The sequence below is a fragment of the Cuculus canorus genome, chromosome 38 (genome assembly GCF_017976375.1).
Source record: "Cuculus canorus isolate bCucCan1 chromosome 38, bCucCan1.pri, whole genome shotgun sequence".
NCBI lineage: Eukaryota > Metazoa > Chordata > Aves > Cuculiformes > Cuculidae > Cuculus > Cuculus canorus.
The window spans coordinates 27,411-43,376 of NC_071438.1; the positions used below are offsets into that span (position 1 = coordinate 27,411).

At 56.3% G+C, this 15,966-nt stretch overlaps 1 protein-coding gene across 1 annotated transcript in view; it reads right to left on the minus strand.

Moving 5' to 3' along the window:
- RNF40 (ring finger protein 40) overlaps positions 1-15,966 on the minus strand; it is a 41,536-nt gene that overhangs the window by 11,999 nt on the left and 13,571 nt on the right. The window contains exons 6-15 of the mRNA XM_054053076.1: positions 11,341-11,453; positions 10,584-10,730; positions 9,388-9,462; positions 7,798-7,917; positions 5,720-5,899; positions 3,460-3,595; positions 2,764-2,885; positions 1,306-1,784; positions 577-694; positions 205-354 (exon numbers count right to left, since the gene is read on the minus strand). Of these exons, the coding sequence (XP_053909051.1) occupies positions 205-354; positions 577-694; positions 1,306-1,784; positions 2,764-2,885; positions 3,460-3,595; positions 5,720-5,899; positions 7,798-7,917; positions 9,388-9,462; positions 10,584-10,730; positions 11,341-11,453 (1,640 nt within the window). The remainder of the gene's footprint in view (positions 1-204; positions 355-576; positions 695-1,305; positions 1,785-2,763; positions 2,886-3,459; positions 3,596-5,719; positions 5,900-7,797; positions 7,918-9,387; positions 9,463-10,583; positions 10,731-11,340; positions 11,454-15,966) is intronic.

Genomic DNA, 15,966 nt, shown 5'->3' on the forward strand with positions numbered 1-15,966 from the left:
AGCAGCCAAGCCACGCCCCCTCCATTCATCCCTATGGACCACCCAAGCCACGCCCCCTCCATTCACCCCTATGGGCCTCTCACACCCCTCCATTCCCCTCTATGGACCTCCCAACCCACGCCCCCTCCATTCACCCCTATGACCCTCCCAAGCCCCGCCTCCCTTCTCCCCAAGCCCCGCCCCTCCCCCGTAGGCCCCGCCCACCTGCTTGGTGGCAGCCAGCTTGCGCTGCAGGTGCTCGATCTGCTCCTCGCTTTGCCGCAGGCGCCGCAGCGCCTCCTCGTCCGCCAACTTCTTGCTCTCCCGACGCTCCCTCTCCTCCAGCTCCCGCGCCCGCGCCCGCAGCTCCTCCGCCTGCAAAACGCCTCATTTGCATCTCATTTGCATCTCATTTGCATCTCATTTGCACCCCCCGAGCAGCCCTAGCGTGCAGCGCCGAGCCTTAGCGGCTCTTAGCATCATCTGAGCGCCATCAAATCAGCCTCAGCATGGCTTTGTGTGGCCTTAGCGTGTCGTAACGTGTTCTTAGCGTGTTCTTAGCATGTTCTTAGCGTGTTCTTAGTGTGTTGCCCCCACCTCGGCTTTGCTTTTCCTCTCGGCCGCCATCAGCTGCACTTTATCCCGTTGCTCTTTTGGCGCCGATTTATACATATCCAACAGCAACTTCATCTCCTTTTGGCTCTCCTGCGCTTTCCTGTTCATTTGCATCTCATTTGCATCTCATTTGCATCTCATTTGCGTCGGGAAAACCCCCCCCCAAGCTCCAGCACCACCATTACAAACTGTCCCAACCCCTAAAACTGCCCCTTTTAACCCCCAAATTGCCCTTCTTGACCTCCCAACCACCCCCTGACCCCAATGAACCCCCCTAAAAATACCCCAAATAGACCCAAGGGCCCCCCAGACCCCCCCAAACGCCCCATAGCGCCCCCAAATCGCCCCCCAAACCCTAATAACCCCCCAAGATACTCTAAGTCCCCCCAAATCCCCCCAAATCAGCCCCAAACAGCCCCCCCAAACCCTAATAACCCCCCCAAGATGCTCTAAGCCCCCCCAAATCAGCCCCAAACAGCCCCCTCAAACCCTAATAACCCCCCCAAGATACTCTAAGCCCCCCCAAATACCCCCTAAATGCCCCAAACTCTCCCTAAAACACCCCCAAATCCCCCCTCCTGCCCCCCAAATCCCCCTAAACCAGGGCCAACCCCCCCAAACAGCCCCCCCAAACCCTAATAACCCCCCCAAGATGCTCTAATCTCCCCCCAAGCAGCCCCATATGACCCCCAAATTCCCCCCCCAACTCACTTCAACTCCATCCTCAGCTGCTTCAGCACCTCCGAATCCTTCTTCTTCCCTTCCTCGGGGGTTCCTTTGGGGCGTTCGCGCTCCCGCGGGCGCTCCCGTTCGCCGCCGCCACCGCCTCCCCCCCTCGAAGCCCGCGACGGAGCCGGCGGGGGGGGCTCTTTGATGCGAGGAGGCGGTTGCGGAGGGGCAACCGGAGGGGGGATGATGGCGGCGGCGGCGGTGGTAGTGGGGGTCTCCTCTTCCTCAATGGGGCGCCGGGGGGGTTCGGGGGGTGTAGGGGGCGCCTCTCGTTTAGGTTCCGGAGGGGTTGGATTTGGAGGAGCGGAACCTTCTTCTTCTTTAATGGAGATCGGAGGAGCTGCGGCCGAGACTCCCGCGGGGGGAGGGTCTTCGGGGGGGGCAGAGGTGGTGGTTGGGGGGGGAGGAGGGGGCGGCGCAGTGCCCGGGGTGGGAGGGGCCCCACTCGCCTGGAGGCGGAGCTAAAAATGGGGGGAAAGAATCAGGGGGGGTCCCGTTAAGATTCTCCCCCCAAACTCTTTGGCATTGCCCTTTTAAGCCTCTACTGTGGGCCCCACCTTAAAGGTGGTGTTGCCCCTTTAAGAGACCCCTAGTGTGGACCCCACCTCTAAGGTGATGTTGCCTCTTTAAGAGACCCCTAGTGTGGACCCCCCTCTAGGGTGGTGTTGCCCCTTTAAGAGGCCACTACTGTGGGCCCTCCCATGTGGTGTTGCCCCTTTAAGACACCCCAACCCCTTATAATTGCCTTTTTAAGCTTCTCCTTGAGGCCCACTTATAGCTACAAAGTACCATCGCCCCTTTAAGAGCACCCTGACACGTTACTGGGGACCCACCTAAGACTATAAGGCAGTGGTGCCCTTTTAACACCCTGCACATCATTTACATTGCCCTTTTAAGACACTAGCATGGACGCCACCTTACCTACCTAGACCTATGGGTGCCCCCCCCCCGGCATTGCCCTTTTAAGCCCCAACTGTGGCCCCCACATATAGGTACAATGTACCATTGCCCCTTTTGAACCCCACTGTGATCCCCATCTATAACTACATTGTGGTGTTGCTCCTTTAAAACATCCGCCACCCCTTAAATGCCCTTTGAAACCCGTAGTGTGGGCCCCCCTACACCTATAATATGCCATTGCCCCTTTAAGGGCCTCTTTGTGGACCCTACCATAACTAAAATAGGGACTATGTGGGCCCACTTCGTGGCGTTGCCCTTTTAAGAGCCGTTATATCCCACTAAAGCGTCTTTTTTGGCTGAGGCCACGCCCAGTTCATCTTAAAAGGGCAACACCACCACGTAAAGGGGGGGGGCTAACCCGCTCTTACAGGGGCAATGGCAATGGTGGGGGGGCCACCTTCACCATCTTAAAAGGGCAACACCAGTAGGTCTGTTCGCCCACCCAGGAAGTCCCCGCCCATTCCCGGAAGTCCCGCCCACCTTGTTGATCTCAGCCTGGACCTCCCGCAGCTTCCGCTTGTAGCGTTGGACGTCGCCTTTGAGTTGGTGGTTGTGGTTCTGGAGGCTGGAGATGAGGTGGCGCATCTCCCGGTTGATGGGACCTGAGGGGACATCAGGGGACATCCAGGAGGTCCCAAACCACCATAGAGATCTGGGAGGACCCAAACCCACCACAGAGATCCAGAAGAAACCATAGAGATGCAGGAGGACCCAAACCCACCATAGAGATCCAGGAGGACCCAAACACACCATAGAGATCCAGAAGAAACCATAGAGATGCAGGAGGACCCAAACCCACCATAGAGATCCAGAAGAAACCATAGAGATCCGGGAGGACCCAAACCCACCATAGAGATCCAGAAGAAACCATAGAGATCCGGGAGGACCCAAACCCACCATAGAGATCCAGAAGAAACCATAGAGATCCAGGAGGACCCAAACCCACCATAGAGATCCAGAAGAAACCATAGAGATCCAGGAGGTCCCAAACCCACCATAGAGATCCAGAAGAAACCATAGAGCTCCAGGAGGACCCAAACCCACCATAGAGGTCCAGGAGGACCCATAGAGATCCAGGAGGACCCAAACCCACCAGGAGGTCCCATGGAGATCCAGAAGGTCCCAATGCCACCCCGGAGACCCCTCCCGCCCCGGTGGTACCCGCGAGGTCCTCACCCGCCTGCTCGTTGGCCGCCAGGTTCTGCTCGAACTCGATGCGCAGCATCTCGTACTCCTTCCGCACCTGCGCCAGAGTGTCCTCCAACTGAATGACCTCCGTCCGGAGGCGCTTCTGAACCCCCAGTTCGTCGCTCTGTCCCGGGAGGAGGGACGCGAGGAGGGAGAGAAGGTGGTGGAGAGGAAAAGATGTTATCAAGATGATGGAGACCACCAGTTCCCACCAAACCCCTCTGAGATACCACCAAACCCCCCTGAGATGCCCTCAAACCCCTCTGAGATGCCCTCAAACCCTCCCGAGATGCCCTTAAACCCCCCCGAGATGCCCTCAAACCCCTCTGAGATGCCCTCAAACCCCCCCGAGATGCCCTCAAACCCCCCCGAGATGCCCTCAAACCCCCCCGAGATGCCCTCAAACCCCCCCGAGATGCCCTCAAACCCCCCCGAGATGCCCTCAAACCCCCCCGAGATGCCCTCAAACCCCCCCGAGATGCCCTCAAACCCCCCCGAGATGCCCTCAAACCCCTCTGAGATGCCCTCAAACCCCTCTGAGATGCCCTCAAACGCCTCTGAGATGCCCTCAAACCCTCTGAGATGCCCTCAAACCCTCTGAGATGCCCTCAAACCCCCCCGAGATGCCCTCAAACCCCCCTGAGATGCCACCAAACCCCTGAGATGCCCTCAAATCCCCGAGATGCCCTCAAACCCCCCTGAGATGCCCTCAACCCCCCTGAGATGCCCTCAAACCCCTCTGAGATGCCCTCAAACGCCTCTGAGATGCCCTCAAACCCTCTGAGATGCCCTCAAACCCTCTGAGATGCCCTCAAACCCCCCCGAGATGCCCTCAAACCCCCCTGAGATGCCCTCAACCCCCCTGAGATGCCCTCAAACCCCTCTGAGATGCCCTCAAACGCCTCTGAGATGCCCTCAAACCCTCTGAGATGCCCTCAAACCCTCTGAGATGCCCTCAAACCCCCCCGAGATGCCCTCAAACCCCCGAGATGCCACCAAACCCCTGAGATGCCCTCAAATCCCCGAGATGCCCTCAAACCCCCCTGAGATGCCCTCAAACCCCTCTGAGATGCCCTCAAACCCCCCTGAGATGCCCTCAAACGCCTCTGAGATGCCCTCAAACCCTCTGAGATGCCCTCAAACCCTCTGAGATGCCCTCAAACCCCCCCGAGATGCCCTCAAACCCCCCGAGATGCCCTCAAACCCCCCTGAGATGCCCTCAAACCCCTCTGAGATGCCCTCAAACCCCTCTGAGATGCCCTCAAACCCCCCCGGGATGCCCTCAAACCCCTCTGAGATGCCCTCAAACCCCCCCGGGATGCCCTCAAACCCCCCGAGATGCCCTCAAACCCCCCCGAGATGCCCTCAAACCCCTCTGAGATGCCCTCAAACCCCCTTCAGATGCCCTCAAACCCCCCTGAGATGCCCTCAAACGCCTCTGAGATGCCCCCAAACCCCTCTGAGATGCCCTCAAACCCCTCTGAGATGCCCTCAAACCCCTCTGAGATGCCCTCAAACGCCTCTGAGATGCCCTCAAACCCCTCTGAGATGCCCTCAAACCCCTCTGAGATGCCCTCAAACCCCTCTGAGATGCCCTCAAACCCCCCCGGGATGCCCTCAAACCCCTCTGAGATGCCCTCAAACCCCCCCGGGATGCCCTCAAACCCTCTGAGATGCCCTCAAACCCCTCTGAGATGCCACCAAACCCCTCTGAGATGCCCTCAAACCCCTCTGAGATGCCCTCAAACCCCCCTGAGATGCCCTCAAACGCCTCTGAGATGCCCTCAAACCCTCCGAGATGCCCTCAAACCCTCTGAGATGCCCTCAAACCCCCCCGAGATGCCCTCAAACCCCCCTGAGATGCCCTCAAACCCCTCTGAGATGCCCTCAAACCCCTCCGAGATGCCCTCAAACCCCCTTCAGATGCCCTCAAACCCCCGAGACGCCCTCAAACCCCCCTGAGACGCCCTCAAACCCCTCTGAGATGCCCTCAAACCCCTCTGAGATGCCCCCAAACCCCTCTGAGATGCCCTCAAACCCCTCTGAGATGCCCACAAACCCCTCTGAGATGCCCTCAAACCCCCCTGAGATGCCCTCAAACCCCTCTGAGATGTCCTCAAACCCCCCTGAGATGCCCTCAAACCCCCCTGAGATGCCCTCAAACCCCCCTGAGATGCCCTCAAACCCCCCTGAGATGCCCCCAGAGGTGTGGAGGAGGCGGCGGTGGCTGTGGCGGAGGTGTCCTCACCTCCATGTGTTCGATGTGCCTCAAGTGGCTGTTCTTGGTGGCCAAGAGGAGGGCTCGGGCCTCGTCCAGTTGGGTCTTGACTTGGAGGCTCTCGTGGTAGAGCAACGAGAACTGCGACTGAAGGACTTTGTACTCCAACGTCTCCTTCACGGCCTCTTCGGGCAGCGAACGCAAAGCCACCTGCGGCCAAAGAAAGGCGTCTCCACCACCATCTCCACCACAAAGCACCACCCAAACGTCTTCAGGTCCTCCAGGTGGTCAATTTGTGGCCTCCACGGCCCTCATGGCCTCCAAGTTCCTCATGTTCTTCATGGCCTCAATGTCCTCTGTGTCCCTCAAGACCTCAATGTCCTCACGTTCCTCCTCTTCTTGATGTCCCCCATGGCCTCAATGTCCCTCAAGACCTCAATGTCCTCACGTTCCTCCTCTTCTTGATGTCCCCCATGGCCTCAATGTCCCTCAAGACCTCAATGTCCTCACGTTCCTCCTCTTCTTGATGTCCCCCATGGCCTCAATGTCCCTCAGGACCTCAATGTCCTCACGTTCCTCCTCTTCTTGATGTCCCCCATGGCCTCAATGTCCCTCAAGACCTCAATGTCCTCACGTTCCTCCTCTTCTTGATGTCCCCCATGGCCTCAATGTCCCTCAAGACCTCAATGTCCTCCACGTTTCTCCTCTTCTTGATGTCCCCCATGGCCTCAATGTCCCTCAGGACCTCAATGTCCTCACGTTCCTCCTCTTCTTGATGTCCCCCATGGCCTCAATGTCCCTCAAGACCTCAATGTCCTCAAGTTCCTTCTCTTCCTGATGTCCCCCATGGCCTCAATGTCCCTCAAGACCTCAATGTCCTCACGTTCCTCCTCTTCTTGATGTCCCCCATGGCCTCAATGTCCCTCAAGACCTCAATGTCCTCCACGTTTCTCCTCTTCTTGATGTCCCCCATGGCCTCAATGTCCCTCAAGACCTCAATGTCCTCACGTTCCTCCTCTTCTTGATGTCCCCCATGGCCTCAATGTCCCTCAAGACCTCAATGTCCTCACGTTCCTCCTCTTCTTGATGTCCCCCATGGCCTCAATGTCCCTCAGGACCTCAATGTCCTCACGTTCCTCCTCTTCTTGATGTCCCCCATGGCCTCAATGTCCCTCAAGACCTCAATGTCCTCCAAGTTCCTCCTCTTCTTGATGTCCCCCATGGCCTCAATGTCCCTCAAGACCTCAATGTCCTCCAAGTTCCTCCTCTTCTTGATGTCCCTCATGGCCTCAATGTCCCTCAAGACCTCAATGTCCTCACGTTCCTCCTCTTCCTGATGTCCCCCATGGCCTCAATGTCCCTCAAGACCTCAATGTCCTCCAAGTTCCTCCTCTTCTTGATGTCCCCCATGGCCTCAATGTCCCTCAAGACCTCAATGTCCTCACGTTCCTCCTCTTCTTGATGTCCCCCATGGCCTCAATGTCCCTCAAGACCTCAACGTCCTCACGTTCCTCCTCTTCTTGATGTCCCCCATGGCCTCAATGTCCCTCAAGACCTCAATGTCCTCACGTTCCTCCTCTTCTTGATGTCCCCCATGGCCTCAATGTCCCTCAAGATCTCAATGTCCTCACGTTCCTCCTCTTCTTGATGTCCCCCATGGCCTCAATGTCCCTCAAGACCTCAATGTCCTCCACGTTCCTCCTCTTCTTGATGCCCCCCATGGCCTCAATGTCCCTCAAGACCTCAATGTCCTCACGTTTCTCCTCTTCTTGATGTCCCCCATGGCCTCAATGTCCCTCAAGATCTCAATGTCCTCACGTTCCTCCTCTTCTTGATGTCCCCCATGGCCTCAATGTCCCTCAAGACCTCAATGTCCTCACGTTCCTCCTCTTCCTGATGTCCCCCATGGCCTCAATGTCCCTCAAGACCTTAATGTCCTCACGTTCCTCCTCTTCCTGATGTCCCCCATGGCCTCAATGTCCCTCAAGACCTCAATGTCCTCCAAGTTCCTCCTCTTCTTGATGTCCCCCATGGCCTCAATGTCCTCCACATCCCATCCCTGATCTTCTTGATGTCCCCCTGTCCCCCCCGGTTGTCCCCGTGGTCACCTTGAGGCGCTCGTGCCCGCGCACGGCCTGTTGGAGCTCCTGCTGGAGCTTCTCCAGCTCGGCCATACGGCTGTTGGCCAATTCCTGGTTCCCCTCCAGCTCCGCGTTGAGCATCTCAAACTGAGGAGAAGACAGAGGACAACTCCAACCAACCCCATCAGGGACCACAAACCCCCCTGAGATGCCCTCAAACCCCTCTGAGATGCCCTCAAACCCCCCCGAGATGCCCTCAAACCCTCTGAGATGCCACCAAACCCCTCTGAGATGCCCTCAAACCCCTCGAGATGCCCTCAAACCCCCCCGAGATGCCCTCAAACCACCCCGAGAGGCCCTCAAACCCCCCTGAGATGCCCTCAAACCACCCCGAGATGCCCTCAAACCCCCCCGAGATGGCCTCAAACCACCCTGAGAAGCCCTCAAACCACCCCGAGATGCCCTCAAACCACCCTGAGAGGCCCTCAAACCACCCTAAGAAGCCCTCAAACCCCCCCGAGATGCCCCCAAACCCCCCCGAGATGCCCCCAAACCCCCCCGGGATGGCCTCAAACCCCCCCGAGATGCCCTCAAACCCCCCCGAGATGCCCCCAAACCCCCCCGAGATGCCCTCAAACCCCCCCGAGATGCCCCCAAACCCCCCCGAGATGCCCCCAAACCCCCCCGAGACGCCCTCAAACCCCCCCGAGACGCCCCCAAACCCCCCCGAGATGCCCTCAAACCCCCCCGAGATGCCCCCAAACCCCCCCGGGATGGCCTCAAACCCCCCCGAGATGCCCCCAAACCCCCCCGAGATGCCCCCAAACCCCCCCGAGATGCCCCCAAACCCCCCCGAGATGCCCTCAAACCCCCCCGGGATGCCCCCAAACCCCCCCGAGATGCCCTCAAACCCCCCCGGGATGGCCTCAAACCCCTCTGAGATGCCCTCAAACCCCTCGAGATGCCCTCAAAGCCCCCCGAGATGCCCCCAAACCACCCCGAGATGCCCTCAAACCCCTCCGGGATGGCCTCAAACCCCTCGAGATGGCCTCAAACCCCTCTGAGATGCCCTCAAACCCCTCGAGATGCCCTCAAACCCCTCGAGATGCCCTCAAAGCCCCCCGAGATGCCCCCAAACCACCCCGAGATGCCCTCAAACCCCTCCGAGATGCCCTCAAACCCCTCCGAGATGCCCTCAAACCCCTCTGAGATGCCCTCAAACCACCCTGAGATGCCCTCAAACCCCTCTGAGATGCCCTCAAACCCCTCTGAGATGCCCTCAAACCCCCCTGAGATGCCCTCAAACCCCCCTGAGATGCCCTCAAACCCCTCCGAGATGCCCTCAAACCCCCCCGAGATGCCCTCAAACCACCCTGAGAGGCCCTCAAACCCCTCTGAGAGGCCCTCAAACCCCTCTGAGATGCCCTCAAACCACCCTGAGAGACCCTTAAACCCCTCTGAGATGCCCTCAAACCCCTCTGAGATGCCTTCAAAGCCCCCGAGATGCCCTCAAACCACCCTGAGATGCCCCCAAACCCCTCTGAGATGCCCTCAAACCCCCCCGAGATACCTCCAAACCCCCCTCAGGTGATCTCGTGTCCCCCCCTGTCCCCTCACCTTCTGCATACTGAGTGTGATTTGTCCCCCCTGGAACCCTCCGGAACTTCCGGAGCCGTAGGAGCCTGAGTTCAGCTGGAAACAATGGGGACATCGGGGGACTCAGTGGCCACTTTGAGGGCCTCAGTGGCCACTTTGGAGCACACTGAGGGCCTCGAGAGGACACTGAGGGGACCCTGAGGGGACATTGAGGGTCTGAGTGACCAACTGGGAGCACTGGGAGCACTGGGAGCCGCGCAGGAGGTCGGAGATTGGTGGTGGCCAACGTGGCGGAGCTCTTAGTGGCCACTTTGAGGGACTCGGTGGCCACTTTGGAAGACACTGAGGGCCTTGAGGGGACCCTGAGGGGACATTGAGGGCATCGGTGACCAACTGGGAGCACTGGGAGCACTGGGAGCCGCGCGGGAGGTCGGAGATTGGTGGTGGCCAACGTGGCGGATCTCTTAGTGGCCACTTTCAGGGACTCAGTGGCCACTTTGGAAGACACTGAGGGCCTCGAGGTGACACTGAGGGGACACTTAGGGGACACTGAGGGTCTCAGTGACCAACTGGGAGCACTGGGAGCACTGGGAGTCGCGTGGGAGGTCGGAGATTGGTGGTGGCCAACGTGGCGGATCTCTCAGTGGCCACTTTGAGGGACTCAGTGGCCACTTTGGAGGACACTGAGGGCCTCGAGAGGACACTGAGGGGACCCTGAGGGGACATTGAGGGTCTGAGTGACCAACTGGGAGCACTGGGAACACTGGGAGCCGCGCAGGAGGTCGGAGATTGGTGGTGGCCAACATGGCGGATCTCTTAGTGGCCACTTTGAGGGACTCGGTGGCCACTTCGGAGGACACTGAGGGCCTCGAGGTGACACTGAGGGGACACTGAGGGGACACTGAGGGACTGAGTGACCAACTGGGAGCACTGGGAGCCGCGCTGGAGGTCGGAGATTGGTGGTGGCCAACGTGGTGGAGCTCTTAGTGGCCACTTTCAGGGACTCAGTGGCCACTTTGGAGGACACTGAGGGCCTCGAGAGGACACTGAGGGGACCCTGAGGGGACACTGAGGGTCTGAGTGACCAACTGGGAGCACTGGGAGCCGCGCAGGAGGTCGGAGATTGGTGGTGGCCAACGTGGTGGATATCTTAGTGGCCACTTTGGGGGATTCGGTGGCCACTTTGGGGGATTCGGTGGCCACTTTGGGGTCCTCACCTGCTCGAGGGCCTCCGCTAAGTGGCGGTGGAGGCGCTGTTGGCGTTTGCGCAGTTTCTCGCGGTCCCATTGGAGCCCCTCCAGAGTCGTTCCCATCTCCAAGACTTTGGTTTCGGCCGATGTGGCTTTGTCCTGAAGTTCCGCCAACTGGGAGAGAGAGAGGGAGTGAACTGGGAGGGACTGGGAGGGACTGGGAGGGACTGGGAGGGACTGGGAGAGGGTTAGAGGGGACTGGGAAGGACTGGGAGAGGGTTAGAGGGGACTGGGAGGGACTGGGAGAGGATTAGAGGGGACTGGGAGGGACTGGGAGAGGGTTAGAGGGCACTGGGAGGGACTGGGAGAGGGTTAGAGGGCACTGGGAGGGACTGGGAGAGGGTTAGAGGGCACTGGGAGGGACTGGGAGAGGGTTAGAGGGCACTGGGAGGGACTGGGAGAGGGATAGAGGGAACTGGGAGGGACTGGGAGAGGATTGGGAGGGACTGGGAGCGCTGGGATGGAGGAACTGGGGGGACTGGGAGCACTGGGACACAGCAGAGGAGACCTCCCAGTCCCTCCCAGTGCCCTCTAACCCTCTCCCAGTCCCTCCCAGTGCCCTCTAACCCTCTCCCAGTCCCTCCCAGTGCCCTCTAACCCTCTCCCAGTCCCTCCCAGTGCCCTCTAACCCTCTCCCAGTCCCTCCCAGTCCCCTCTAACCCTCTCCCAGTCCCTCCCAGTGCCCCCAAACCCCCTCCCAGTGGCTCCCAGTGGCTCCCAGTACCTCGAGGGCGGCGCGGTGGTGCTTCTCGTGCAGTTGGAGGCTGAGCTCGTGAAGGCGCCGATGGTCGCGGAGGAGCTCCCGGAGCAGCGCCCGTCCCGGCTCCGACAGCTCCCCTGGGGGGGGGGGGGCGGAAAAAGGGGGGACACACGGACCCTGAACCCCTCGGAACACCCCAAAAACCCCTCAAAAACCCCCTCAAATCACCCCAAAACCCCCCAGAAAGACCCCAAAACCCCTCAAATAACCCCAAAAACCACCTCAAAACACCCCAAAAACCACCTCAAAACACCCCAAAAGCCCTCAAAACACCCAAAAAACTCCTCAAAACAGCCCAAAACCCCCCCAGAAAGACCCCAAAACCGCTCAAAACACCCAAAAAACCCTCAAAACACCCCAAAACCCCTCAAAACACCCCAAAAACACCTCAAAACACCCCCAAACCCCCCCGATAGACCCCAAAACTGCTCAAAGCACCCCAAAACCCACCTCAAAACCTAAAAAACCCTCAAAACACCCCAAAAACCCCTCAAAACACCCCAAAAACCCCCTCAAATCACCCCAAAACCCCCCAGAAAAACCCCAAAACCCCTCAAAACACCCAAAAAAACCTCGAAAGACCCCAAAACTCCTCAAAACACCCCAAAAACACCCTCAAATCACTCCAAAAACCCCTCAAAACACCCCAAAACCCACCTCAAAACCTAGAAAAACTCAAAATACCCTAAAAACCCCTCAAAACACCCCAAAAAAAACCCTCAAATCACCCCAAAACCCCCCAGAAAGACCCCAAAAACACCTCAAAACACCCCAAAACCCACCTCAAAACACCCCAAAAGCCCTCAAAACACCCCAAAAGCCCTCAAAACACCCATAAAACCCCTCAAAACAGCCCCAAAACCCCCCAGAAAAACCCCAAAAACACCCTCAAAACACCTCAAAAACACCTCAAAACACCCCAAACCCCCCCAATAGACCCCAAAACTGCTCAAAGCACCCCAAAACCCACCTCAAAACCTAAAAAACCCTCAAAACACCCCAAAAACCCCTCAAATCACCCCAAAACCCCCCAGAAAGACCCCAAAACCCCTCAAATAACCCCAAAAACCACCTCAAAACACCCCAAAAACCACCTCAAAACACCCCAAAAGCCCTCAAAACACCCAAAAAACTCCTCAAAACAGCCCAAAACCCCCCCAGAAAGACCCCAAAACCGCTCAAAACACCCAAAAAAACCCTAAAAACACCCCAAAACCCCTCAAAACACCCCAAAAACACCTCAAAACACCCCCAAACCCCCCCGATAGACCCCAAAACTGCTCAAAGCACCCCAAAACCCACCTCAAAACCTAAAAAACCCTCAAAACACCCCAAAAACCCCCAGAAAGACCCCAAAACCCCTCAAAACACCCAATAAAAACTCAAAAGACCCCAAAACACCTCAAAACACCCCAAAAACCCCCTCAAATCACCCCAACCCCCCCCGAAAGACCCCAAAACCCCTCAAAACACCCCAAAAACCACCTCAAAACCTAGAAAAACCTCAAAACACCCTAAAAACCCCTCAAAACACCCCCAAAAACCCCTCAAATCACCCCAAAACCCCCCAGAAAGACCCCAAAACCGCTCAAATCACCCCAAAAACACCTCAAAACACCCCAAAAACCACCTCAAAACACCCCAAAAGCCCTCAAAACACCCATAAAAACCCTCAAAACAGCCCAAAAACCCCCCAGAAAGACCCCAAAACCGCTCAAAACACCCAAAAACCCCTAAAAACACCCCAAAACCCCTCAAAACACCCCAAAAACACTTCAAAACACCCCCAAACCCCCCCGATAGACTCCAAAACTGCTCAAAGCACCCCAAAACCCACCTCAAAACCTAAAAAACCCTCAAAACACCCCAAAAACCCCTCAAAACACCCCAAAACCCCCCAGAAAGACCCCAAAACCCCTCAAAACACCCAATAAAAACTCAAAAGACCCCAAAACTCCTCAAAACACCCCAAAAACCCCCTCAAATCACCCCAACCCCCCCCGAAAGACCCCAAAACCCCTCAAAACACCCCAAAACCCACCTCAAATCACCCCAAAACCCCCCAGAAAGACCCCAAAACCGCTCAAATCACCCCAAAAACACCTCAAAACACCCCAAAAACCACCTCAAAACACCCCAAAAGCCCTCAAAACACCCCAAAAAACTCCTCAAAACAGCCCAAAACCCCCCCAGAAAGACCCCAAAACCGCTCAAAACACCCAAAAAACCCTCAAAACACCCCAAAACCCCTCAAAACACCCCAAAAACACCTCAAAACACCCCCAAACCCCCCCGATAGACCCCAAAACTGCTCAAAGCACCCCAAAACCCACCTCAAAACCTAAAAAACCCTCAAAACACCCCAAAAACCCCTCAAAACACCCCAAAAACCCCCTCAAATCACCCCAAAACCCCCCAGAAAAACCCCAAAACCCCTCAAAACACCCAAAAAAACCTCGAAAGACCCCAAAACTCCTCAAAACACCCCAAAAACACCCTCAAATCACTCCAAAAACCCCTCAAAACACCCCAAAACCCACCTCAAAACCTAGAAAAACTCAAAATACCCTAAAAACCCCTCAAAACACCCCAAAAAAACCCTCAAATCACCCCAAAACCCCCCAGAAAGACCCCAAAAACACCTCAAAACACCCCAAAACCCACCTCAAAACACCCCAAAAACCACCTCAAAACACCCCAAAAGCCCTCAAAACACCCATAAAACCCCTCAAAACAGCCCCAAAACCCCCCAGAAAAACCCCAAAAACACCCTCAAAACACCTCAAAAACACCTCAAAACACCCCAAACCCCCCCAATAGACCCCAAAACTGCTCAAAGCACCCCAAAACCCACCTCAAAACCTAAAAAACCCTCAAAACACCCCAAAAACCCCTCAAAACACCCCAAAACCCCCCAGAAAGACCCCAAAACCCCTCAAAAAACCCCAAAAACCCCCTCAAAACACCCCAAAAACCACCTCAAAACACCCCAAAAGCCCTCAAAACACCCAAAAAACTCCTCAAAACAGCCCAAAACCCCCCCAGAAAGACCCCAAAACCGCTCAAAACACCCAAAAAACCCTAAAAACACCCCAAAACCCCTCAAAACACCCCAGAAACACCTCAAAACACCCCCAAACCCCCCCGATAGACCCCAAAACTGCTCAAAGCACCCCAAAACCCACCTCAAAACCTAAAAAACCCTCAAAACACCCCAAAAACCCCCAGAAAGACCCCAAAACCCCTCAAAACACCCAATAAAAACTCAAAAGACCCCAAAACTCCTCAAAACACCCCAAAAACCCCCTCAAATCACCCCAACCCCCCCCGAAAGACCCCAAAACCCCTCAAAACACCCCAAAACCCACCTCAAAACCTAGAAAAACCTCAAAACACCCTAAAAACCCCTCAAAACACCCCCAAAAACCCCTCAAAACACCCCAAAACCCCCCAGAAAGACCCCAAAACCGCTCAAATCACCCCAAAAACACCTCAAAACACCCCAAAAACCACCTCAAAACACCCCAAAAGCCCTCAAAACACCCATAAAAACCCTCAAAACAGCCCAAAAACCCCCCAGAAAGACCCCAAAACCGCTCAAAACACCCAAAAACCCCTAAAAACACCCCAAAACCCCTCAAAACACCCCAAAAACACTTCAAAACACCCCCCAACCCCCCCGATAGACTCCAAAACTGCTCAAAGCACCCCAAAACCCACCTCAAAACCTAAAAAAACCCTCAAAACACCCCAAAAACCCCTCAAAACACCCCAAAACCCCCCAGAAAGACCCCAAAACCCCTCAAAACACCCAATAAAAACTCAAAAGACCCCAAAACTCCTCAAAACACCCCAAAAACCCCCTCAAATCACCCCAACCCCCCCCGAAAGACCCCAAAACCCCTCAAAACACCCCAAAAACCCCCTCAAATCACCCCAAAACCCCCCAGAAAGACCCCAAAACCGCTCAAATCACCCCAAAAAAACCACAAAACACCCCAAAAACCACCTCAAAACACCCCAAAAGCCCTCAAAACACCCCAAAAAACTCCTCAAAACAGCCCAAAACCCCCCCAGAAAGACCCCAAAACCGCTCAAAACACCCAAAAAACCCTCAAAACACCCCAAAACCCCTCAAAACACCCCAAAAACACCTCAAAACACCCCCAAACCCCCCCGATAGACCCCAAAACTGCTCAAAGCACCCCAAAACCCACCTCAAAACCTAAAAAACCCTCAAAACACCCCAAAAACACCTCAAAACACCCCAAAACCCCCCAGAAAGACCCCAAAACCCCTCAAAACACCCAATAAAAACTCAAAAGACCCCAAAACTCCTCAAAACACCCCAAAACCGCTCAAATCACCCCAACCCCCCCCGAAAGACCCCAAAACCCCTCAAAACACCCCAAAACCCACCTCAAAACCTAGAAAAACCTCAAAACACCCTAAAAACCCCTCAAAACACCCCCAAAAACCCCTCAAATCACCCCAAAACCCCCCAGAAAGACCCCAAAACCGCTCAAATCACCCCAAAAACACCTCAAAACACCCCAAAAACCACCTCAAAACACCCCAAAAGCCCTCAAA